General features: G+C 59.0%; 1 protein-coding gene across 9 annotated transcripts in view; it reads right to left on the bottom strand.

The window, feature by feature from the left end:
- The window catches only part of ADAMTSL2 (ADAMTS like 2), a 39273-nt gene extending 18497 nt beyond the window's left edge, over nucleotides 1-20776 (bottom strand). The window contains exons 1-10 of one of the 9 annotated variants that reach the window (XR_004031470.1): nucleotides 20286-20776; nucleotides 18395-18634; nucleotides 17648-17790; nucleotides 16725-16800; nucleotides 15285-15387; nucleotides 14419-14564; nucleotides 14161-14284; nucleotides 10566-10646; nucleotides 7954-8129; nucleotides 788-1136 (exon numbers count right to left, since the gene is read on the bottom strand). Coding sequence is in view for 8 of the 9 variants with exons in the window: in XM_030818117.1 (XP_030673977.1) it covers nucleotides 788-1136; nucleotides 7954-8129; nucleotides 10566-10646; nucleotides 14161-14284; nucleotides 14419-14564; nucleotides 15285-15387; nucleotides 16725-16800; nucleotides 17648-17790; nucleotides 18395-18634; nucleotides 20286-20462 (1615 nt within the window). In the remaining variant the exon portion in view is untranslated. Of the gene's footprint in view, nucleotides 1-787; nucleotides 1137-7953; nucleotides 8130-10565; nucleotides 10647-14160; nucleotides 14285-14418; nucleotides 14565-15284; nucleotides 16832-17647; nucleotides 17791-18394; nucleotides 18635-20285 lie in introns of those variants that run through there. The other 8 variants (XM_030818117.1, XM_030818119.1, XM_030818118.1 and 5 more) reach the window with 8 other exon arrangements.
- Between the last annotated feature and the right edge of the window lie 4351 nt (nucleotides 20777-25127).

Genomic DNA, 25127 nt, shown 5'->3' with positions numbered 1-25127 from the left:
CTGGACAAGGGGGCCGGAAACACCAAGCTGAACCAAGAAGCTCCCAGAAGGAGGGCTTCTGCCCAACTAGAGGACATATTCGGGAAAAGGGAGGCACAAGGCCCGCCTGGATCATCTCTTGCTGATGGGAATTCAATCGACTTCTGCAGTGGATTGAATAGCATCCCCCCAAAATGCATGGCCCCCCTGGAACCTCAGAGTGTGATCTTATTTGGAAATAGGGTCATTGTAGATATAATTAGTTAAGAATCTTGAGATGAAATTATCGTGGACTGAGAAATATCCTTATCAGAAGGGGACCCACAGAGACACCGTCACAGAGGAGGAGGCCTGTGAGGACAAAGGCAGAGGCTGGAGTGACACGGTCACAACCAAGGGGCGCCTGGGGCCCCCGAAGCTTTTGCTCCCTGTGGTGTCCGAGCTGAGGCAAGACCAGGTGCTCGCTGAGTGAACGATGGGGTGAGCGAGAGATCAGACCATCCCGTGTTTGACTCCCACCTCCTCCAAGGTGGACTGTGTGACTTAGCCAAGCCACTTCCTCTTTCTAAGCCTCAGTCTCCCCATCCATCAAATGGGGATAACCACATCTACCTCAAAGAATGCATGGGCAGAAGGACCTATCCCAAGTCCTTAACCCTGTACCTGCCCAGAGGACATCTGCAGGTAGCTGGCAGCTCTTAGGAACCTCCTCTGCAGGTCTGCAAAGGGCCTGAGACCCCTTCCTCAAGGCCCCCTTCCCTGGGCTGCCTCCCAGGCCCCACCCTCATGCCTCCCTCCTCCTGGTTACCTCGGAAGCCCTTGCCCCTGGGGGGCCCCTCGCAGGCCCCGCCGCCGGCCTGCTCGCACACCTCGTTGGTCTCCTGGCCCTGGCTCGGGCCCAGCTCCATGTCCAGGCCCGGGTGGCCGAACAGCCGGTTGTCCAGGCCCAGCCGCTCTGAGGAGGCCTCGCCGTAGAGGGAGCCGTTGTGCGGGACGAAGCCCATCAGCCCGGCCCCGTCCAGGCCCTGGCTCTCAGCGCTCTCGGAGGCGGGCTCGGAGAAACCGTAGTAGACGGACTGGGGGCGGCTCTCGTGCGGCGGCTGCAGCAGCGTGTACTCGAAGGTGATGGAGGGGCTTTTGCCGTTCTGGTTCCACACCTAGGGAAAGAGAAGTGGGTCCCCAGCCCCTCCTTACTCTGTCCAGCCCCTTCCCCACCAATCCCCTTCCCACAGAGCTGCAGGGTGCATTCCCTGCTGTGACTCGCAGTTGAGTCCCCTCAGGGAATGACACTGACTAGCCCAGCCCAACGCAGTGCTCCTGCCCCACGGGCATCCAAGTCAAAGCCTGGGAACAGGGAGGGGGCTAGGGAAGTGTGGTAGGGGTAATGGCCCACCCTGGGTACAGGCAACAAGGCATCACCGTCTTCCAGGCACGCCCAGCTGGGCCCTCGTCTCCGCATGCTGTATGCGGAGAATTTAAGTAATGAAGCCAACAAAACCCGGCCTGCATTTTCTTCTCACCATGTGCCAGAAATTCTAAGTAATCACGGGGTCCCTCTCCCACCACCCTCCAACCCAGAGCCCCACTGCCCAGGCCAGGTGGGAGTACAAAGACCCAGGCTCTGCCTCAATTCGAGACAACAATGAAGGCTCATCCCAGCTCCAGGGTTCCCTGCGGGATGGGCTGAGGCCCCTGTCAAGACCCTGGGGCAGCCCGGCTTCTCCCTCCGCAGACCCCTGCTGCCCCTCTCTCCAGGAGTTGCTCTTGCCAGAGATTCCAACCAAACCAGCTGGTGTCAGGAGCAGGCAGGCCTAGGATTCTAAAATAGGATGTTGGAGAGGGTCATGGGCTGGCAGAGGCAACGAGGGCCCAGCTAGGCATGCCTGGAGCGCAGAGACCCCCGGAAGACAGTGAAGTTGCTGTGAAGAGGTTCACCGCTAGGGAACTGGGAGGGAATGCCAGTGAAAGGAAAGGCACTATTGGTGCAATAGCTCAAGTGTTTGAGAGTTGGCTGGGGCAGGGGTAGGGGTTAAAAACTTGTAAAGGTTTGTGGAAGTAAAGGACCCCAAGAATGGAAGGATGGCATGGGAAGGTGAGGGTGAGGGTCTGCGCAGTAGCAGAGAGAGACACCCTCGTGTCCTGCAACTGGAAGGCGGGAGAGGCAGAGGCGCCTCCAAGGAGCAGAGAGCGTGCTCTTCCCAAATCTGCTGGGCCTGCTATGCCAGGACAGAGTCCAACCAGAAGAGGGGGACCATGAGACTTGGGGTGTGGGGATCTGAGTCAATACACTTGAAAAACTTCAAATCTCAAACGTCCCAAGCCTTCAGAGCCTGAAAAATGGGCCTGCCTATTTCTCCCTGTTAAAGCCAGCACTACCCCTGCCTGAAGATGACACAGAGACTTCTGCCTTCATGGCCACACGGGCCTCCCACAGGAGCTGGCCTGCCCTCCTCTCCCGGCCACCAGACCAATAGCTTAGATTAAGTCACATTCTCACCCAGTCAGGGCAGTCCTGGGAGAAGGGGCTATACACCAATGGAACGGCAGGACCAGCCCTCAGGAACTGCTGGGCACATCCTCTCGTGACAAAGAATTTAGCACATTGGTAAGAACGTGGGGAGAAATGCTACCAGGCTACTAGGATGGCACTTAGAAGCATGGAGAAGGTAGGGGCTGACCTAAAGGATGCAGATGTAGCCAGCCCATCACATCCCACATTTAACTCAATAGTTTAGCCCCCACAATAACCAGACAGACCTCAGGGATCTGCCATCCGAGTCCAGATGGGTACTGCACCCTCCACCAAGCAGTGGCCTCCACTGCCAGGGGGTGATCACTGTGGTCTCTCTCCTAGAGCAGATCAGCATGGCCTCAGGTTGATCCTAGGTGGCCACTGATCTGGAAAATATGTTCTTTTCTATCCCTGTCAAGAAGGTGGACCAGAAACTATGTCATTCCCCTGGGGTGGACAACCATACATGTTTACAGTCTTGACCCAGGGCTACACTTACGCTCCCGCTCCCAATTACAATACACTGTAAAGGCATCTGGACCACTCCAAGCACTTGACCTTTGTCCTCTGCACTGATGGCGCCGTACTTATCAGATCAGAGGAGCAGGCACTGGTGCTAAAGGTCTTGGTAAAGCACCTGTCTTCCAGAGGAGCAGAGATTCGACCCTGTGAAGATTCAGCAGCCCCTTACACGAGTGGAAATGTCAGGGTTCAGTGGGCTAGGGCGTGCCAGACGTCTCTTTGAGAGGAAAGAGAAATTGATGGCATCTCATACCCTCCACCATGAAGAGTAATTCTGGAGCCAGCATATTCCACATCCAAGAATATCTGTTCAATTCATCTGCTGGGTGACATTAAAAGTTGCTGCTGGCCAGGCGCGGTGGCTCACGCCTGTAATCCCAGCACTTTGGGAGGCCGAGGTGGGCAGATCATGAGGTCAGTAGTTTGAGACCAGCCTGGCCAACATGGTGAAACCCCGTTTCTACTAAAAATACAAAAATTAGCTGGGTATGGTGGTGGGCACCTGCAATCCCAGCTACTCCGGAGGCTGAGGCAGGAGAATCATTTGAACCCAGGCGGCAGAGGTTGCAGGGAGCTGAGATTGCGCCACTGCACTCCAGCCTGGGGGACAGAGCGAGACACAATCTCAAAAAAATAAATAAATAAATAAACAAAAAAGCTACTGCTTTGGGTGGGATCCTGAGTGGAAGGGGCCCTGCAGCAGGTCCAGGCTGTGAGGCAAGCAGCCCCCCACATGGGCCGTATGACCTGGCAGATCCTATAGGAATAGAGATATCTGTGGTAGGGAAAGATGTCAGATGGAATTTCTGGAAAGCCTGTAGGGAAAGCATAACATAGAACCCTATAGTTCTGGAGCAAGGCCATCTGCAGCAAATAAATATACATCACTTGCAAAAAACTTCTGGCACGCTGCGAGGCCCTACTAGAGATGGAACACTTGGGCTACGGGACATCAGGCGACCCACGCAGCCAGAGTTGCCTCCAACATGAGTTCTATCAGCTCCGCCAGCAGCAATCCATCGTAAGGTGGAAGTGTTACACCAGGACTAGGCACACTCAGGCCCAGAGGGTATGAGGAGGCTGTGTCAGCAAGGGACCCAAACTCCCCCATCCAAGACTCTTGGACCCACATCCCCTTTCCAGCTCACAGCTATGGCTGTGGGGGTCGGTGGGGGGGGCCCTTATGATGAAGGGAGAGCAGAGAAAAATGGCCAAACTTGATTCAGAGATGGGTCGGCTTGCCCTGAGGGTGCAAGCTGAAAGTGGGATCTACTTCACTAAAACCCCATCCAGGGCTGGCCTGGAAAAATGGCAGTGAAGGAAAATCTTCCCCATGGGCTTCAGGCAGTGCATGTGATGTGCGCATCGGTGTGATGGGAGGCAGGGGAAGCCCGAGATGAGAACATGAACTGAATCACAGGTGGTGGCAAGTGGCTTGGCTGGCTGGTCAGGAGCCTGGGTGGGAAAGATCAGAAGTTTGGGGACCAGGAGGTCTGGAGGAGGTAACTGTGGCTGGATCTAGGGAGTAAGCATAAAGGATGGAGGTCTTCCTTTCATTTGTTCATTTGTACCAGGAAGCATCACCATGTGAGAGGCACTAAACACCCCAGTAGAAGACAGAATGGCCTTGCCACTGGACACAGGCTAGTCGCTGGCATCGGTCACCCCACTGCAGGCACAACGAGTGAATGAATCAGCGTGGAGGAAGGGATAGAAGCTACGTGTGGCCCCAGCACACGACTTCTCACTCACCACAGCCACCATAGCTCCTTCCACTCCTGAACGTCCAATCTCTGGCCTCAACGCTAAGCCTCTAAAGAGCACCACCTCTAAAGGCCACTCAGCTACTGGGTGACAAGCTGATCACATCAGACCCCTTCCATCCTGGAAGGGGAAGTGCCGAATCTGGTCCTAAATAAAAGTTGCCTTTTCTGCCCACAGAACCTCAGCCAGCCCCAACGCCCAAAGGCTCACAGAGTATTTGATTGACCGGGACAGGGTACCGAGAACATGGCATTAGACAAAGGGACCCGCTTTATAGCAGAAGACGTGCCACAATGGGCACATGACTGTGAGAGCCACTGGACCTGCCGTATCCTGCAGCACCCAGAAACGCCAGCCTGATGGAGCAATGGAGGGGGAAGCCACGATGCCAGCTGAGAGGCAGCACACCCATGAGGATGGGGCATCCCGCATGAGGCACCACCCACATAAATCAAAGGATTTTCCTTCACTGCCGTTTTTCCAGGCCAGCCCTGGATGGGGCTTTAGTGAAGTAGATCCTACTTCCAGCTTGCACCCTCAGGGCAAGCCGACCCATCTCTAAATCAAGTTTGGCCATTTTTCTCTGCTCTTACTTCATCGTAAGGGCACCCCCACACAGCCATAGCTGTGAGCTAGAAAGCGGATGCGGATGCAAGAGTCTTGGATGGGGGAGCTTGGGTCCCTTGCTGACACAGCTGTCTCGTACCCTCTGGCCCTGTGCCTAGTCCTGGTGCTGTGTGCCCAGTACGTAGAAGACATGGGTCTGGGATGCAGGAGGGGCAGTAGCAGTAGCAATCATTCCCAGCCACCACTTGGGGACTGTGTGTTCCCCATCCCTGCAGCTCTGGGGTCTGTGGTCTGGAAACCTTGGTTTGCGCAGGGGGAACGTTTCCATCCAAAGCTGCAGCAACAGTTTCATTACGCTTTAGGCTGCGGCCACACATGGTCTGTTTGGGCGTTTTGTGCCAAGAGACCAGAAGCATGGAAACGAGTAGCCGTCCTGGCTGGGTGATCCACCTTGCTCATCAAGAGCAGAGAGGCCAGGGGGAGGTGGCTCATGCCTATAATCCAAGCACTTTGAGAGGCGGAGGCAGGAGGGTCACCTGAGGCCCAGAGTTTGAGACCAGCCTGGACAACATAGCAAGACCCTCCCTCTACTTAAAAAAAAAAAAGAGTGGGAAAGGCGTTGTTTGACCCTGGGACCAAAGAATCTATGTGGCACCTGCTGATGCCCTGGGCATCTCTTGGTATCCCCCTGCCCCTTGTGATGATAACTGGACAAAGACAGCAGCCTCAGGTTGAGAAGGTCATGGAGACCAGGGTCACCTCACCAGGTGGCACCTGGCCCCGCTGAGGTGCTAGCGCAGGCTAAGGGGAAATAGAGTGTGTCGCAGAAGAAGGAAACTGTGTCAGTTGCAGCCCCTACACCAGCTGCAATTCACCCCACTAAACTTCCTCCTGTAAGGCTCCCCGAGAAAGAAACCAACGCAATTCTAGAGGGGCTGTTCCCTGCCAAGGCCGACTCGTGCAAAGCGCATGGGTCCAAGCCGTGCCGGGGCGGGGGACAACAGACCCCACCCTTCAGTGAACTGCCGGGGGTGGGCGCGCAAACAGTTCACAGCTGTGCCCCGCCCCAGGAATTTCCCTCAGCCAGAGGGAGCTGTCTCTCCCCAGGTCATGCCCCCCACAAGGGGCAACTACACCTGGCAGTACGCGATGCCCTCCTGCCCCAACTTGAGATAATGTGACCGCCGGGGGACTGGCCGAAGCCCGTTGAAACTGCATCACAGCTCAGCTGTCCCCTCTGTCTAGTCCCGTGCCCTCCTGCCCATATCAGTCTTCCCGAGACCGCTCCAGACACTGCCCCCCAAGCCCTCTTGCACGCGAACCCCTACCTCAGAGTCTATTTTCTGGGGACCCTGACCTACAAAACAGCCCCTGCAGCCAGGAGGCGAAGCCAGGTGGTCAGTCCACCTCCAGACACAGCTCCAGGCTGGGCCAGGTAAGCACAGACACAGAGATGCGTGACCCCCATTTGATTCTGGGGTCACCAGGAAAGCTCTTCAGCCAAAAAGCAGTGTGGGGAGACGGACAAGCACCCCCAGTTAGAGACCCCTCCAGCACAGCAGCTAAACAAAGAACAGGCTCTGGCACCAGGCAGGCCTGGGTTCAAAGCCCAGTCGTGCCACTCACAATTCCATGACTGCAGGTCACCCGCTCTGTGCCCACATTTCGTGACCTGCAACGTGAGGCAATGAAACCCACTACAGCGAGATCTGGAAACCAAAACAGCCCAGGTCGGGGGGTGGCTCCATCCCTGCTGTATTCCCTCGGCCTCCAGGAAAGCCAGCAGGCCTTGACAGGCACCACAACTGCCCATCTTGATGTCAGCTGACTTCGGTGACATGACAAGTCCCTTACATATTTTCGGTGCTGAGGCACCAAACCACCAGGGGCTCCATTTCCAGATGCTAGCCATAGGAGAACTCATGGCGAGCTGGACATAACAGGCCCACGCTCTCTCCTGCCCACTGCTCGGGCCCTGAGCCCCACCCCAGAACCCCTGAGTGTCCTGGGGAGGCCATGTCAGGGGAGGGGGAGGGGCAGGGGCCACGGGAACTACCTTGGGCCCTGGCACTAAGGACCCAGCACCATAGTGCCCCGGGATGGTGGAGCATGAAGCTAGGTAGGGGCATAAATCCCTCCACCGTGGGGTAGGGAGGGGTCTAGCCTTGACCTTAATGCCCGAGCTCCCTGTGGACTTCCCAAAGGGCAGGAAATGGGCCAGCACGGAACCCCCGCTGGTCCACCAGGGAAGCTAGCCACAGTGAATGGATGGAGGAATGAATGATTTCAAGAAGTGGGTGAGAGAGTGGGTGGTTGAGTGAGAAGTGAATGGGTAAATGAATTAATGAACTGATGAGTGAATGGGAGACTATGAATGAACCAAAATCCGAGTGAGTGAATGAATGGGGGAGGGAGTTAATGAAAGAACAAGTGAATGAGTAACAGTGATTGAACGTGAAGCCCCAACCCACATAGAGTGGTGAGGGTGCCGGGTGCACACGCACAGTGGCCCTGGGGGTGTCACGGGCTGGAAGACCCCGCCTGTGGCCGGATTCTGGGGAAGCAGTGCCCGGGGCCCCTGGGGCCCCCAAGGCCTGTGGCACACGTACCATGACATTCAGGCCCTGGTTGGTGGGCCCCTGTGCCACAATGTACTCGATTCCGGTCTCATAGACATCCATGGGCCGCCGGTACTTGACCACCGTGCCTGCGATGTTGAAGTTCTTGGGGCTGTCCACCTTGTAGTTGCCGTTGAAGAAGTAGTAGCCAGCTTCGTCTGCAAGAGCTGGAAGGGCAAAGCCACCGGTCACAAAAGGCCAAACTGGCTGGGGGAGGAGCCAGTGTCACCAGCTCAGGGAACCACCACCAGCCCTGTCCTCCAGAACCCTGGCTCAAATGCCCTCGAGACAGGAAACTCCCATCACGGGGAGTCTGGCCAGTGAATGTGGAGGAGGCGCAAACGCACGTTCCTCTCAGCCTAAAATCAGCAATGAAGGACTTGTCTAGACATAGAACACGGCTGGCTGGGGACCCATTTGGTCCTGTTCTTGCGGCTGCCTGTGAAGAAGCTGAGGGGCTGCAAGGTAATGAGGTCGCACCACAACCAAGGGACCCGGTCAGGGGCAGGAGAGTCTGTGGCCTGTGGAAGGCACACACGAGGCAGCAGGGGTCCTGGGTGCCCCTCCCGTCATCCACACAGAGTGACGCTGCAGCCCTGGCCTGGCTGGCATGGGGGTGCTGACCACCAGGCCCTTCCTGGGGATCGCGCTGAGCTGGCCAGCTCCAACCTCTCCATGGAAGCAGAGACTTCCTGCTGCCCTTGCAGGCAGGGCCATGCTGACCCGTCTTCACCCAGTCAACCCGTGCACCCAGGCCTGGCCAAGGTGCTCGATCAGGTCAGGACGGCCTCGTGCAATCTCAGTCGCCCTCTTCCTGGGGCCGGGGGGTGGGCACTCCCAGCGCCTGACTCCAGCCTGATGGAAGCTTAGGATGGAAACAAATGGCCCACGAAGCCCTGCAGCCCCAACTCCCCACCACCCCTGCAGACTGGAACAACCGCCCAGAGCTGGTGGGGTCTCAGGGGGAACTGATCCTCCCTGGGGCCACGGAGAGTGAGAAGAGGTAGGGGGCCTCCAGGGCTGGGGACGCAGGGAGGAGGCCGACTCGGCGCTCGGGACACTCTGTCTTCCAAAGGGTGTCCTTAAAGCCAGTTCCAGGAACTGGCCAGCGGGAGAAGAAGAGTTTGGCTTCCAAATTCCTGATGCAGTATGAACAGAGGAGCCGGGGCAATTAATTTATTATCAGACAGACGCAACAAGCAGGACATGTCTGCTTGAAAAACCCCCTTAACGTAGAAAAGTCAGAAGATAACGCAAATTAGAGTCCAAGTTCTGCGAGGGGGAGTGCGCCGGGGCCTGGTTGTCTCGGCCCCGTTTCCAGGTATATGTGCAGGGTTAAATCTGAGGCTCCCATCCAAAACCTGTTTCCTGACAGTAATGACCTTCCTTCCTGAGGCTTTCCCGGTGCTCCGAGGCCACCCTTGGTATTTCTATGCATCTGTTTCAAGAGCGAGAGCTTTGCAGCCAGCTCAGAGAACGTGGAGTTTCCTGACCCCTCCACTCTCCCAGCAAGCAAGCGACAAAGCAACTGGCCTGGCGAGAGGCCCGGCTCCCCGCTCGGGCCAGGGAGCAGCCCCCAGGGCGCTGGGTGGTGGAGCCAGCATCTGCAGCACAGACCTGCTGGGGCGGGGGCACTCAGACCCCAGGGCACATACGGAGGGCTGGCCCTTAGGCTCTGGAGAGGGGACAGGAGAACCCAAGGTGGGTCCCAGCCTGAAGACCTTCAGCAAAGCCTCCTCTTCCAGCACCCCCTTAGGAGATGGGCTTCACCCCACCAGTTCTGGCTCTCAGGAGGAGTGGGAGGCAGTGGGGGGACTAAGCCCGGGTAGTGTCAGTTTTGGGGCTGCACCTGTGTCCAAGAACAGCGTCCCCATACCCCAGCCTGCCCCGTGAAAGGCAGGGCCAAGCACAGAGCAGCTCACAGGTGTCAGCACCTGCCCACTGTGGCCCAAGGGGTGCAGACATGGCACATTGCTTGGCCAACACTCCAGCTTCCCAGAGGGCTCTTCCAAAATTTGCCACCAAGGCTCACTACACTCAAAATCTGCCACCAAGATGGGGCCTCACCAACCTGTCCATCATGGAAACAACTCCAGAATCCTCAGGTTAGAGGACTCCCCTCCCACAGCCCAGCCTCCCCGTGGAGACTGACTAATGGCAAGAACATCAGCATGAGGCCCCCAGACCTGAGTCAGAATCCTACCTCTGCACCGACTTCCTCTCAGTGCTACCTTGACCTTGTCACCTCCTGAGACTCACTCCTCGAACCCCACAGGGATCTCATCTGCAGCAGCCCCCGGCTTCTGCCTGTGCCAGGCTCTTGAGTGACAGGGCGCTCACCACCCAACATCACCACCTTCCCATTGTCCAGCAGCTCTGAGTTCAAGGTCCTTCCACGCACAGGGGTAAAGCTGGTCCCCTACGAGCACCCCAGCCACACCCACCCAGCTGGCTCAAGTTCTGGCTCCTGCAGCCATGCCCACAGCACTGGTCCATCCCTGTCCTGGAGGAAGGGGTCCAGGGTCAAGTGCCCCTTCTCCGCCATGCACGACACCCCACAACCAAAAGCTCAGTGAGGCAGCTGCCAAACGCTGTGTACCGACCTAGCACGTCAGCGGACTTCTTCCTCTCTACAATCTGGATGTCTCGGGCACCAGCCGGGATGTGGGTCACCAGGGAGTAACCTGGAGGCAAATGGATGACAGTGAGCCCCTCTTGATTGGAAAGGCAGCCTTGGATGGCGCTCGCCCACTCCACAGCTATTGGAGGGTGAGCGGTGGCTGTCTAAGGGCTGGCCCACCCCCCACACCCACTTGTGTAGCTCAGCTCAGCCCCATCCTATTGCAGAGGCTGACCCACCAAGCTGGGCACCTGCCCAGGCTCATCCCTTCCTACCAAGGCCATAGGAGGGCTCATCCGTGCTTGCCCCAGCCCCTCCCGAGGGACAGTGAGGGCCACAGGGACATGGAGCACACTGGGAGTTCAGTCCAGCTCTGCCACGTGTCACCCAGGAGACCCTGGGCAGCCGATAGAGCCCCAGCTCCCTGCGTGCATTGTCACTGCCATTTTAAAATCCTGTCTTGTCACAACAACACGTTGACTTTCAAGGCTCGCTATACTCAAAGACGTGGGTGAGAAAGGACAAGGAGAGCTGCAAATAGAATCTCCAACTAAGCCTACGCCCTTCCTAAGCGCCAGGCCCCAGGCTGAGATCCAGATCAGGCAATATCAGCCAGCTCAGAGCCTGTCTTCAAGGCCCCCAGGCCCGTGCGGAGGCAGCCATGCAGTCCTCCCAGCTAGAAAGAAACTAAGGGTCTGGAGGGGAGGTGCTCAGAGAAGGAGAGGCGTTGCTGGCAGGTGGCTGAGGGAGGAGCCTGGGGAGAAGGAGAGATTTTAATACGCCCTGGGACAGGAAAGAAGGGGCTCTCCAGGTCTGACGTTTCCTGGGGCTTGATGCTTGTTTCACCAGATCCCTCCCGGAGCGGAGGATTCCGCGTGCGTCTGCCTGCCGGGGTGAGTGTCTCCTGCAGGCCAGCACCCGCCTGCCATCCCTCCCCCAACACCATCACACCTACAGGTCCCTGGAGATCCCAACCTGTCCCTCACGGACAGCGCTGCTCTGGAAAATGTTTAACAGTAGGCTCTTTGGAGACGTGGGGAAACATGTCTCCCAAGTCACAGTCATGAGCTGTGACTTGTAGCATTGGCCAATTTCCGTGGTGTAAACACCCCTGCTGTGGCCAATTTCAGGCCACTGTAACTGGGCAGCTTAACTTCAAAATGCATTTTAAAACTTTTTTTCCCCTTCTTTGGGTTTCAAGATACAAGCTTGAAACAAGCGACTGAAGCTGTTTGTTTACACTACCAACCTGATGTCACTGGGCGTGGCATTGGGAAGAGAGGCTGCAGCACACCTGTATATGGTGTTTTTGCCACACAGATAAAATAGTTATACACTTTGGGAGGCCGAGGTGGGCGGATCACCTGAGGTCAGGAGTTCGAGACCAGCCTGGCCAACATGGTAAAACACTGTCTCTACTAAAAATGCAAAAAAAAAATTAGCCGGGCATGGTGGTGGGAGCCTGTAATCCCCGTTACTTGGGAGGCTGAGGCAGGAGAATCGCTGGAACCCAGAAGGTGGAGGTTGCAGAAAGCCAAGATCGCATCATTGCACTCCAGCCTGGGCAACAAGAACAAAACTCCATCTCAAAAAAAAAAAATAGTTATAGACATCAAAGGATTAGAAAATGGTGACTTTGTTTTAAATATAATGTATTTAAATATAGACTGTTATACTTTAATTTTCAAATTAGCAAGCAGCTCACAAGATTCTTGAGCACTTAATACCCCAGCCCATCCCACAGCCCCCAGCGTGGTTACCAAGCACAGCTCGTCTGGAGAAGGACTGTGGCTCAGCTGGGAGGATCACAGGCCAGGAGCAGGCTGCCTGGGTTCAGGCCCGGTTCTGCCTCTTGTGGCTGTGTGACCTTGGATGAGTTATTTAGCCTCTCTTTGCCTGTTTCTGTATATTTCAGCAACAGTAATAGCCAGCCTTGTAGAGCTGTTGCCAGGCGTGAATGAGTTACCTTGTGAGTATGCAGAAGAATGAGGGGCATTGTTTGCACGTCAGCCCCTGGGCCCCAGGCTGAGTTCCAAGAGGACATGAGCCCTATCTCTCAGGCCTCACTGTGTGCACAGTGCCTGGCACACACTAGGTGCCCTACAAGACACATGCTGCCCCAATGCCCACTCTCCCTCTGCATGCCCTGGGTCCAGCAGGAGGCCGTGTGAGCAGGTTTGTGGGAGGAAGGGAGGAAAATTAGACACCTTAGCGCCTCCTATATAGCGAGGCCTCCAAAGAAACGGCCTCTGCCCACCTCCCCCTGCTGGACATCCAGCCGGCATTATTCACACCCCTGCCTGGCGGCTCTGCCCCAACTCTGTCCCTTGTCAGTTCGGCATGCCCATCCCTAGGTCCCATGTCCAAGCCCCACCCTCTCCAGTGCCCTCTCACTGGCACCTCCTGGAGCCGACACTCACGCCACAGTTAGCCCTCAGTGGCAGGCGGAGGTCACTCCCTCGACCTTCAAGACACGGCCGGGTCCTCTGTGGCCATAACAGGCCTGGTTCTAGTCCAGACTCGACTGGCCTCATTGGGACCTTGATAGATTATTCCCACTCTGGGCCTTGGTTTCCCCATCTGCTAAGTGGGTCTGAAGCTGCCCTGCCTTCCCTGGTCTGGAGGTTGCAATAACGCAGTTCCATTCCTCAAGCATTTCTTCAGAACCAAAAGTGTGTTCAATCTAATGCCAAGCATTGCAAGTGACATCCCTCCAAAAGTAGAAAGTGCCATCCCATGCACAGACGCCCACCCCCGATGAGGGCTGGGACAGAGCAGGACACAAACATCAGGCCAAATGCCCACAGCTCAGGAAGGGGACAGGTGCTGCCCAAGGGAGGGAGGGCTCCTGGGCTGGGTCAGTCTGGAGCTGACAGGGAGCCTCTGAAACTCAGGCCCCAGAATCCAGCGTGCCAGAGTCAAATCTCATATCCGTGGAGAGAATGGGTCTCGGGCCTTAGTTTCTCCCTTTTTAAAGTGTGGCGTTAGCCGGGTATAGTGGCTCATGCCTATAACCCCAACACTTTGAGAGACGGAGGCGGGTGGATCGCTTGAGGTCAGGAGTGCGAAACCAGACTGGCCAACATAGTGAAACCCCGTCTCCACTAAAAATAGAAAAATTAGCCAGGCGTGGTGGCACATGCCTGCAGTCCCAGCTACTCGGGAGGCTGAGGAACGAGAATCACTCGAACCTGGGAGGCAGAGGTTGCAGTGAGCCCAGATGGAGCCACTGCACTCCAGCCTGGGCAACAGAGCAAGACTCTGTCTCAAAAAAAAAAAAAAAAAAAGTGCGGTGTTAACACCTCCCTGCAGGCTGCCTCAAAGGGCAAATGTGACCCCCAAGCCAAGTGTCCACTGGTACCCAGTAGGTCCTCAACAAAGGGTTGCCCATTCTTGCAAGCCAAGGGAGGCCTACAATCACCGGACCAGCTCGCCTGGGCTGGGATGCTGAATCAGGTGCCCCTAGAGGGGAAGAACTTGCCCAGTGGTACCCAGGAGGCTGCAGACCGGAGCACACTCAAGACCCCTGATTCCCAGACTCTGCTGTGCTTGGACTCCAGGGCGCGCTGTGGCCTTACCAAGGTGGGCATTCCCCTTGCGATAGTTGCCCGTCACGTGGGTGCAGCTGCTACCGTCCCCCTGGCAGACGCCACATTTGTCCAGTGTGTGGGTGGAGAAAAGCACCCCATCACAGCCGATGGGCTGCAGGAAGAGAGAGGGAGAGGGCTGCTGGGAGGGCGCTGTGGCCGGGCCCCGGGGCCGCCACTGCCTCCCACAGGCGGGCGGGCAGTCAGCACAGTGAGACCGGCGGTACTTTTGCTACAACGTTTAACAACCTCACATTTTCCAGACACGCAAACCCCTCGCAGGTCCGTGAGCTTGCAGGATGTGCCGTCGCGGGCGGGAACCATAAGCTGCCGCTGGCCGTCCACGGTGGTGCAGTGCAGGTCACACGGTTTGCTGGAGATGTGGATGTAGTCATCTGGTGGAGGGAGACAAAGACAGAAGGCCTCAGCGGGGCAGGAAATGCCGGATTCAGGGGACTTCCCTTTCCCTCCCTCTGAGACAGCTCCCATTGCATAGATGGGGAAACTCAGGCCTAGAGAATAGAAGGGACCTGTCCAGGTCTCAGTGGCAGAAATTGATGGGTCATCTGGCTCAGCCCACGCCCCGTGAGTTCCGGCTTCTACCTCCTTGTGAGTGGGGAGCAGCGCCTGAGACCCATACTGGGGTTCCCCCTCTGCAGGAGGTCTGAGCCAACTCGACACCCCTGTGCTGCTGGCCCTGGGCACCCCAGCCCTGGCCCTTGCGGGTGAGCACGAGAAGGATGAAGCATTTACGCTGTTGCCTGAACTACTTGCTTTCCATGGGACCATGTGGGCGGGCTCCATTTGGGGTCGTCTAGGCTGGTTCCTGTCCGTGCCCAGGAGCCAGTAAATGAGAGAGTCACCATCGCCCTCAGAGGTCAGGCCTGCAGGGAACTCAGCCCTGTAATCTGTCCTGCGTTGATGTCATGGGTCATGGGGGAGGGGACAGACCCCTGGGCCAGGGCTCAGGAGACCCAGGTTCATTCCTGGCTCTTCGTCTGACCACCTCCATTTCCCCACCTGCCCACCCGTCGAGTTTGGTCCCATGTGCCGGAAGGGCTACCCCCAAAGCTCAGTCAGCTCCCTGCAAGGTGGGTCCCCAGGGCTGCAGGTACCCGGGTACAGAGGCTTCCACTGGTGCGTCCGCCCGTTGTACACGTGGGAGTTGAAGGAGACGCACTGCTCCTCGCGGAAGCTCCTCCCGTCCGGCGGACACTCCTGGGAAGCGAAGGGACAGGGAGGCTCCAGGAGGAACTCGGCCCGACAAAGGCATTTTTGTCCAGGCTAAGCAGGAAGTGGCTGCAGCCGGGACAGCCATGCGGGGGCCACGGCCCATGGGGTGGCCTCTCGGGCTCCTGCGCTCCCACGCACTCTCGGGAGGGAGCAAGGACACAGGGAAGGGCAGCTCCGTCCCCCACGCCAGCCCTCCGCCTACTCTAGACACAACCCTCCCATTCCCCACCACGCCTTCTCCCAGCCTTGCGGTGGACGGGACATGACCCTACTACCCTACTACAGCTGGCAAGGGTGCTCCCCTCACCCCGTCCTCAGCAGGCCCTGACTGTGTGCCTACAGTGCCGGAACAGGGCCTGGCACACGGTCCGTGGCCATGCACACCGCATGAATCAGGAAGATCGTGGTCCTGACCCCATAAAGAAGAACCCAGCGTGCAGACAAGAGACTCGTCCTTGGAGGGTACCCAGCTTAGTCGTGCCGGGGCCAGAGCTCAAACCTGGGTCCCTCTCATGCTGGAGTTCATAAATGTCCCTCCCCCAACCCTGGCTGCACTGCCCTAGGAGGGCAGCTGACCAGGTGACACCAACACAGAAGCTGTGGCCGCCTGCCTCCCTCCAGCCCCTCACTCCCTGCACGTGCGCACATGCCCCCTGAGACACACAGACACACAGACCCCCAGCCGCTCTGCCTTCCCTGCCCAGGCAAGCCACACGAGCCAGCCTGGGAGGCCCAGATCCCAGCTCGGCGTGCCCCAGCCTCACGCCCGGCGGTCCTTGGAAAGGTGTTCAGGTTCCAACTGCCCAGGGCCCCACTGACAGCTGCCTGGCCAGAGTCAGAACCTCCTCTCCAGCCTCAGCTACCCAAGGAAGCCGATGGGGGCTGGAGCAGAAGGGCTCCGAGGGCAGCCCAGGGAACTGTTTTATGGGGTGGGGGGTACTGTTTCATGGGACGGGGAAGCCTGGCAACTGCTGGGTCTCTGTGAGCACCAGGTGCACGAATGTTGTGAGTAAAGTGGAGCTGCGACCAGAGACCCCAAACGTTGAGGCTGCACTTGAAGTTCCAGAAGCAGAGTGAGGCCGCCCGTCCCGGCATTGCTGAGCACATGTGGGCACAGGGACAGTGGTCTGGACAGTGGATGGCTCCGTCCTAGCCCAGGGCCCCCCGCAGCCTTCTCTTCAACGCTGCTCTTGGGCTCTCCTTGAAGAGCAGGCCCAGAACAGAATGCCCAGAATGCCCAGGAGCCACCTGGAAAACCCCCTGAAAACTGCATGATGACAGGGAGAGCAGGCCATGGTGCCCCTGCCCGGGCCCGGCCTCACCTGCACTCTGCAGAGCTGGTACCGCTTGGATGTGCCCGTGCAGGTTCTGTTCCCGGGGCCCGGGACGGACTTCCTCCTGGCAGAAAGATGCAGGCTCGGAGTGAGGGCTGCAGAGGAGTTTCAGGAATGTCGCCTGGGCTGGCCCCACGGCCACTGGGGTCCAGAATCTCCCCTGATTCCCATGACCCAGAGGGCTCCTTCCTCCCTACTCAACTCCCACCCCATACACACACAGAGATTTGATTCACTTCTACATCAGCAGCACATAGCACAGGGGCTCAGTACACAGAACTGAAACAACCACATGGGTTGCGTGCCAGGCCTGTGCCCAGGTGCACACACATGTGTGTTCTCAGAAGCATGAGGTGGGACCAGCACGCTCTCCATGCCATGGATGAGAAAACTGATGCTCAGAGAGGTTAAGTGACTTGCCCAAGGTCACACAGTGAGGGAGTAGCACAGGCCAGATAGGAGCCAGGTCCATCTGGCAGCGGAGGCTTTCCTGCCAGTCCTCTGCTTCTCCTGGGGCTCCCTGGCATTCTCTAAAGACCCTCACTCAGGTCTTCAGAAGAGAAGGCAGGGTGGTTCTCCGCCTCCAGGACAGACCTCTAGAAATGGCTCCTGCCCTCTCATAAAGGGCTTCCCTGGTGCCCTGAAGCATAAAGGACCCCAGGGCACCAGTGCCAGGGCCCATCCATAGCCGCGTCCAGCAGAGGCTGATGGGGGGACTCAGCCTGTGCTGCCCCCAACCCGAAAGCCCTCCCAGCAGGAGAAGCTACTAGGCTGAAGAGCCAACCGCCCTCTCCTGCCCGCTGCCCTGCCCTCATGCCAGCCCCTCAGGGCCACATGCCCAACCTTGCACCTTTCCTGCCCGCGCCCCGCCCTCATGTCAGCCCCTCAGGGCCACGTGCCCAACCTCGCACCTCTGCTGCAGGCAGTGCCGCTCCTGGGATGTCACCCCACCCCCGCAACTGCGGGAACACGCCGTCCACTTGGTCCACTCCCCCCACCAGAAGGCCGTGGCATCGGTGCCCCCCTCCAGGCTATTGGATGTTGGGCTGTTGTCCTGGGTGAGAGGGACCCCCAGATGGTAGAGGGCTTGAGTGCCCAGCAGGACCAGCCTGCCCCCACCCCATGCCCGAGGGTATCACCGTCCGTGGGACCAAAAGACACAGCCCCCTGGCTGGGCCCCCTTGCAGGGTCACTCGGCAGCTTGGGTTCAGATCTCCTGGGTGGTGTTGGGGGGAACTCCCCAGGAACTGTGGGCCACGGGTCCTCCTTGACCTTAAGGTCCAGGATGGCCTGGGGGCTTGGCAAGCTCCTGGGGCGGCATCTAACTGTCTTCACTTTCCCTGGAGCGGCTCAGGGCCCACCTGCGTTCTGCAGGACACAGCCTACCCTGGCCATGCTGGGGCCTTCACTTGGAAGGGAAGCACTCAGCCCCCTCAGCCCTCTCCTGCCAAGTCGCCAGGGGCTCCACAGTAGCCAGGGCCCCAGTTCAGAGGCTGATCTGACTGTGGCTCTGGGAAGAAGTTTCTAGGAGCCAAGATGGGTTCTGGGACCTGGGACACGTGCCCACACAGCTCCCTCCAAGCCAGTCCATCTGAGAGTGATCACAGCACCTGGGTAGGGGACTGGCATGGGCCCTCAGACCACAACACCCCACTCACCGTGGACCCGGTTGACACTGTGTCCCCAGCCACAACTGCCAGAGCCAGCAGGAACCAGGCCCAGCAGGAACATTGCCATCTGCCATCCATCCTAGGAAGCAAGGCCACTGTCACCACCAGGCCAGCTCCGCTCCTCTTCCAGATGACCAGGGTACGCTTTGGGAAGAGCCCTCGGGGCCCAGCCAGTGCCCAGGCCTCAAGGTTATCTGGGACTAGTTGGTCGTGGTTGCCTGGCAGACCCTGTTGGGAAGGATGAACCCCCCGCCCCAGTCTAGGCTTAGCAAGAAGGGGCTTGGTGAATGATTAGTAATGCCTGCTGCAGGCAAGACACCCAGCGGTGGTGTGCGTGCTAAGCCTGTGCCACCCTTGATCCAAGGGCATGCAGGGAAGCATGCCATGCTTTGCCTCCAAGTCCTCGAGCCCCCTAGAGCAGGGCTGTAGAGACAGCCAGCCTCGGCTGAGGGGGCTGGGGACCCAGGTGCGGGGAAAGGCTGTGGTTCAAAGGGATGGGCCTGGGCTCAGTCCAGCGCCTTGGCAGGAGCACCTTGGGATTTTGACTGGCTCAGCTCTTGCTGGCCTCGTAGGAGAATGGCCTCTGCCACTGGCTGCTGAGGGTCAGTGCATGGGGATGGGCTTGGCCAGGTCCCAGGGGAACGTGCAGCCTCGCCCTAGACGAGCAGCTCCACAGTCAGCATCCAGCAACAGCCAGCACTCAGGTGAGGCAGAACCCAGGTACCTATGCCGCCTCCCGATCCCCGGAGAGAAGATGGAATTGGGGAAGGGGCAGGGCAGGAGGAGGCGCAGTTTGTGCCAGCATGTCAGCAGTCCAGGGCCACATGGCTGACTTCCTCCCAACAGACAGCACCCTTGGCTCGAAACACCTGCCAGGGGTCAGAGCAAGCCCATTGGAAGGGACTGTCCCCCGCTGGGCCCTCAGCCCTCCCCACCCCCGCCTCAGCGCCGACCCTGCCCTGTGGAAGGGAAGAACAGAGATCCGCCATGACCTCTCTCCAGGCCTTGCTCAGGTGCTGAGTGTCACTTGCCAGCAAGTTAGAGAAGGGATTTCAGAAACCACGCAGCCTGCACTCATAACCTGGAGCCCAGAGAGGGGAGCCAACCTGCTCAAAGCCACACAGAAAGGTAGCACACTAGCAACCTCAGGAGCTCGACCCCCATGCCTGGCCAATTCCAGGGGAAGAGGGCATGGAGGTCACCCCTCACCCCTGCCAGCCCAGAGGCCAACTCCGGCTCTGCCCCTCCCTCCTCAGCAGCCTCCATCCAACTTGAAGAGCCTCCTTGCAGGCCCAGCACCTGCAGATGTTCAGGGGCTACTCCAAGGACACCACTGCAGCCCGGACGAAGCAGCAGTGCACCCTGGAGTGGGGAGGCTGACTCCTTGACCTGCCCCTGCCCCCGCCGCCTGCCCCCCACCTCCCTCCCCTGCAGACCTCCATCTGCACTCCCAGCCTCACACCCACAGGAGCCCCCTCCACTGTGCCATTGGCTAACGGGTGCCCCAGCCTCTGCCTGCCGGCTGAAGACAGGTGCCAGCCGGCCTCACACTTGCTTTTCATTAAGGCTTCCAGACACCACTGGCTTCTGGCCAGGCCTCGCTCACGGGGATCCATCCCTCCCTGGGGTCCAAAAGCAGCGGCTGGCGGCAGCAGAGAGGTCTGCCGTGCACACAGAGCTCCGGGCGCACAAGGCTAGTTGCTGAGAGGCCACCCTGCCCCGTGCTCTGCGGCCCGACCCCTCCCCACGAGCCTCCCCACGTTATGTTATGTAACGGCTCCAGAGGGCGCGGGGTGCTCCTACCCCCAGCCCCACTCTGAGCAGTGGGCTGGCCTGGTGGACGCTGCAACGTGAGGGGGACGGGGACGAGGTGGCCTACCTGGCTTCGGGTCAGCAGGTTGTCCTCCCAGAGAAAGGGGCGAGCGCTGCGGAGGGCAGATGGCGCCAGGTGCGCTGTGCGTGCGGGGGCGGCGTGAGTGCAGAGGCTGCGGCCCGGCCTCCCTCTCCCCTTCCCCTCCTCCCCCGCGCCGCCTCCCTCTCCCACTTCAAAGAGCATCCAAGAGAGGGGGTTCCCGGGAGGGGCGCAGCCCAGTGGCGGCTCTGCGCCGGCGGCCGCCTTTATAGCTGTCAGGCAGACGGGGAGGAACACTCACACTTCCCACCAGGCCGCTCCCCCGCCCGCGCCGGCCGGCCTGGCGCACACTTTAACCCGCTCTGCGCCTCTGGAGCCCGGCCAGGCCGGCCCAGCTGCCTGTTGGCTGCTGCCGGCGGCGGCGGCCCAGGAGCAGCGAGCAGGGAGGCCTTCTTCCCGGGTCCAGAACTGGGGGCCACATGTCGGGTGTCCAGACGGAGCAGCCGCTGGCCTGAGGTTACCGGGGAGGCTGGCGGTGGCAAAACTCCAGCGCCGGCCTGTCCGACTTCTGCCTCCAGAGCGGGCCCTGTCCCTGGGGCTCCTGAGAATGGGGTCTGGGATGTATGAGGTGTCCCGTCTGATGGCTCCCTTGTACGGAGGGAAAGGCTGAACTTCCGGGACGACCGTGCCCCGGGTCACGAGCCTCAGAAAGCTCCCGAGATGCAGGGGCCTAAGCAGGTGGAGGGACCGAGGGAGACCCAGCGAGAATGAACCAAGGGCTCCAGGGAGGAGACAGATGTGCCCATGGCCTGCTGACCAGATGGCTAGAGCAGCCAGGGCCAGGGCAGAGAGGCTCAGGGATTCTGCAGATGTCCAGCACCAACTTGGCAGCCCCTGGCAGGCCAGGCCTGGCGCTCAAGCCTCTGTTCCCGCTGAGTCAGGGCACAGAGGGGAGCGAGAGTGGGTGGAGCAGCAGAGCCCCCCTGGGAAACCCCCGGCAGGCCCCAGACTTTGTGAGGCTTTCCTAAAGCAAGGCTGGGCACCTAGCCTCTCTGCACACCAGCTTCCCCAGAGCCCATCCCCTGCAAGCAGGCACCTCCAAAAAGGGGAGGAGGAGGAAGCTGGGGCACCATTCCATCAGGTCATCTGTGTCTTTTCATCCATGCCCCTGCCTCCATGCAGCAGATGTCCTGGGCCCACAGCGGTGCCTGGAACACCCTTCTCCTTCCCTCTGTCCTCCCCACTGGAAGAAACTTGTGAGTTCCATCAGCCGTCTTCTTGAGAAAGTTCTGCCCTGTGTCTGACCACCCACCAGAAAGGCTGGGAAGGAAAGCCACCAGTAACAGTAGTGAAAGCGATAATACCCTCTGCCCTCTGTCTAGCTTGTCCTACGGCCCAGAGCTGTGAGGCCAGCATCCACCTTTATGATCTGCATTTCACAGGTGGAAGAACTGAGGTTCGGGGGCCGAGTCACCTCTCCAGCAGGCAAGGCTGGGATGCCAGCGCTCCTGGGTGTTGGGTTCTCTCCTCTGCCGGGTTCTTTAAGTTCCTCTCCCCGGGACCCTCGGGCAGGCAGGCCTTATTCATCTCATTCTTCTGCTGGTGCCACTGGGATGCATTGTGGCTGCCCCCAGTCACAGGGCCACCTGTGGTGTGGAACCAGGACTAACCCTAACCCTAACCCAGGCCCACACTGCCCCCTGGGGTCGCTGTGCTGAATCACAGACATGGTGGCACCTGTCATCCAGCACACACACACACACACACACACACACACACACACACACACACACAGTCCCTCTCACATGACCGGATTGCAGTCACTCTGGGAGCCTCTGCCATCCCCTTCCTCTCTCTTCTGGTGACCGCCAGACCTTGCACCCCTTGGCACAGTCCCCAAGCTCTCCTGGTGTTTGTGGCCTCACATGGAATCCAGCCAGCACCAGGGTGACTAACGGTTTCCCTTGGGAGGGACCCCACAGCCGAGCAACACAAACACCCCCAGTGTCTTCTCTTGGCTCAGCAGGACGGCACAGGCTGCAGGCTGGCCACCTGGGAGACGGGTCTATGGGGCCAGCCATCTCCTGGCTCTGTGACCTCCTGCAGGCGTGTGACCCTCCAGGCCCCAGCTCCCCTGGCCAGCCACACTTCCATACCGCCCCCACCCCTTACCCGCAGAGCCTGCAGACTTGAGGCCCGCAGGGAGCCATGACTGGCACGTAGCAGGTGCTCTGGCAGCTCCTGATGCCAGGGGCTCCTTACCCCTTAGGGAGTACCATTGAGGTGGGTCCTCCACTCTCCAGGATCCCTCTTCGGCCTGCAAATTCCCGGCCTCCCAGGGCCTCCCCCATGTAGGATGGTCTCAGCCCACACCCACTGGCGCTTGTGGGGGTGTTGCAGCCGTGTGGCCCTGGTGCTGGAAACACCACCTGCCTTCAGAAGGGGATTGCTGGCCAAGTGCAGTGGCTCATGCCTGTAATCCCAGCACTTTGGGAGGCTAAGGCAGGGGGATCACATGAAGTCAGGAGTTCGAGACCAGCCTGGCCAACATGGTGAAACCCTGTCTCTACTAAAAATACAAAAATTAGCTGGGCGTGGTGGCGGGCACCTGTAGTCCCAGCTACTCAGAAGGCTGAGGCAGGAGAATCGCTTGAACCGGGGAGGTGGAGGTTGCAGTGAGCCAAGATCTTGCCGCTGCACTCCAGCCTGGGCAAAAGAGTGAGATTCCGTCTCAAAAAGAAAAAAAAGAGACAAAAAAAGGAGAAAGGGATTGTCTCCACCAGTGTTTTCCAGATATCTGAGGAGCTTAGAAATAGGACAGCAGGAATATGTGTGGGGGATGCCCGGGAGGGTGGGGTTCGAGGGAAAACAAGGCAAGGATGGAGAAGCAGGCTTGAGGCAGAGGGGCCGGTGGGCCGTGGCCGACCACTTTGGAGGTTCCCTGGGGACGGTGTTAGGCGGCCACAGTGGGAGCAGGGCCTGTCCTCACAGCAAAGTAGCCACGGCAGGCTCAGGAGTTTAAGGATGTGGCCCAAGCTGTCGAGGTGGGTCCCCTCTCTGTCACCCAGAGGCCTAGCAGGCCTAGCAAATTTATGTGTATAGTGTGGTTCACCTAGCTGATAGGGCTGGCCGGCCACAGCCTCAAGAGTGGCCCACCAATACCACCTTCCCTGGCATCCTGTGGTTCTTCTCTGCTGCCAGCCCAGGACCCAGAACATCCTAGGAGCCTCCTGGGCAGACCCAGCCAGCGTTCTCACACCTGACTGGGACGGGGCCACCAAGGGACCATGTGGCCAGCTGGGAGGTGGCTGGCAGGCCAAGATGAGGACCAGGACTCAGAAGGCAGCCCCAGGGGAAGAGCGAGGGGGCCTCGGCAACCCCAAGGTCCATCCCTGTCCCCGAGCTTTCTTCCTGGCCCAGGATAGAAGCCAGCTGTCCCTGAGGCCCCCCTGGGACTGGACATATGGGAAGAACCTCCCCCGCCTTCCCTGGCTAGTCCCAGGTCCATGCACAACCACTGGCTGGCAAGGTCACTTCAGGCCACTTGTCCCTGACAGGCCGGGTTTCCTGGTCTGTTGCACAAGGTCAAGGTCCTTTTTTAGCCCCAGATATCTCACAGGCACACTCAAGAGACAGCCGAAACAAAAGTAGAGGTGGGGGCTCCTGCCTCCCCTCTTCTCCCCAGCAGCCCTGAGGCCCCTTCTGGGCACCAGGACTCCTGGAAGCATCATCTGAAAGCTGGTGGGCTGGAAGAACCCCAGCCCCCAGCAGCCCCTTGGGCTCTGCTCACACATGGCCATGACCTCCAGAGATGCCCCATGTCAGGGACATCTGCTGGGGGCAGGAGGACGTCACCCAGCCAGTGAGCTCTTTCTCCCGTGCCACCCACAGTGACCAGGGGTGGGCAGCCACTGGTGTCACAGCCAGGTAAAGCAGGAAACCCAGGGCCTTGGATCCCAACACTCAGAAGGGCCCCGTCTTAGAGGCTTAGCGTGGAGGTTCAGCATAGGAAGCAGCAGCTCTTCCAATAGCACAGCAACAGCAGCCTCACACGTGAGTGCCTGGAGCCAGGCTCCCTGGGTTCAAATCCTGACTCCGTCTCTCTCCAGCTGGGTGACTTTGGGCGAGGGCAGAAAATTCTCTGTGCCTCAGCTTCCTCACCTGTAAAGTGAGGGTGATAAGGCACTCCCCATGCTGTACTCTTGTGAGGCTGAAATGAGTCCATACGGGAGAAGGGCCTGGGATGGTGGTAGAGAAGGGAAGGGCTGCACGTGCTTTGCTCTGAGCCCAAAAGACAGCCCTGGGCCAGTGTCTACTCTGCTGTCATCCTCCATCCTGACAATGCCACATCGGGTAACACTGCCACGCCCAGACAGAGAAGGAAGCTGAGGCCAAGGCTTGGACCCCGCCTGAGTCCAAGTGGACTTTCTCAGCCTGGCCAACTTTCTCAGATTGTCTCTTCAGTGTGCCTGTGAGATGTCTGGGGCTAGGATGGGGTGCCTGTCATTGGTCTAGGATGGGGTGCACCTGGGTCCCAGGAGAGCCCAGAGCAGCAGGATGTGCTCAGCCTGCCCACCAGGACCAGCAGCGGGACCCTCCCCGATGGCCTCCACTGCTATTCCTGGAGCCCAGGGCCTTGCGAGCCCTGACTCAGCTTCTCCTTTCCCTGCAAGGGGCAAGAGAGCCAAGCCCGGGATGTGGTGCCCAAGAGGGGCAAGTTTCCATGTAGTGAGGCAAGCTGGGGCAGACAACAGGCAGGGACCAACAGGGATGCAGGGCCTGCAAAGGGGGCAGGAGCAGCCTTTGGTTCACTGAGAGGTGTGGGTCTGGGCTGGCCTGCTCTCCGTCCTCCCAGCACACACACAGGAC

The sequence above is a fragment of the Nomascus leucogenys genome, chromosome 8 (genome assembly GCF_006542625.1).
Source record: "Nomascus leucogenys isolate Asia chromosome 8, Asia_NLE_v1, whole genome shotgun sequence".
In the NCBI taxonomy this organism is placed as follows: Eukaryota; Metazoa; Chordata; class Mammalia; order Primates; family Hylobatidae; genus Nomascus; species Nomascus leucogenys.
Note: the sequence above shows the minus strand (reverse complement) of the source record. Positions and strands in the feature narration are given on the sequence as shown.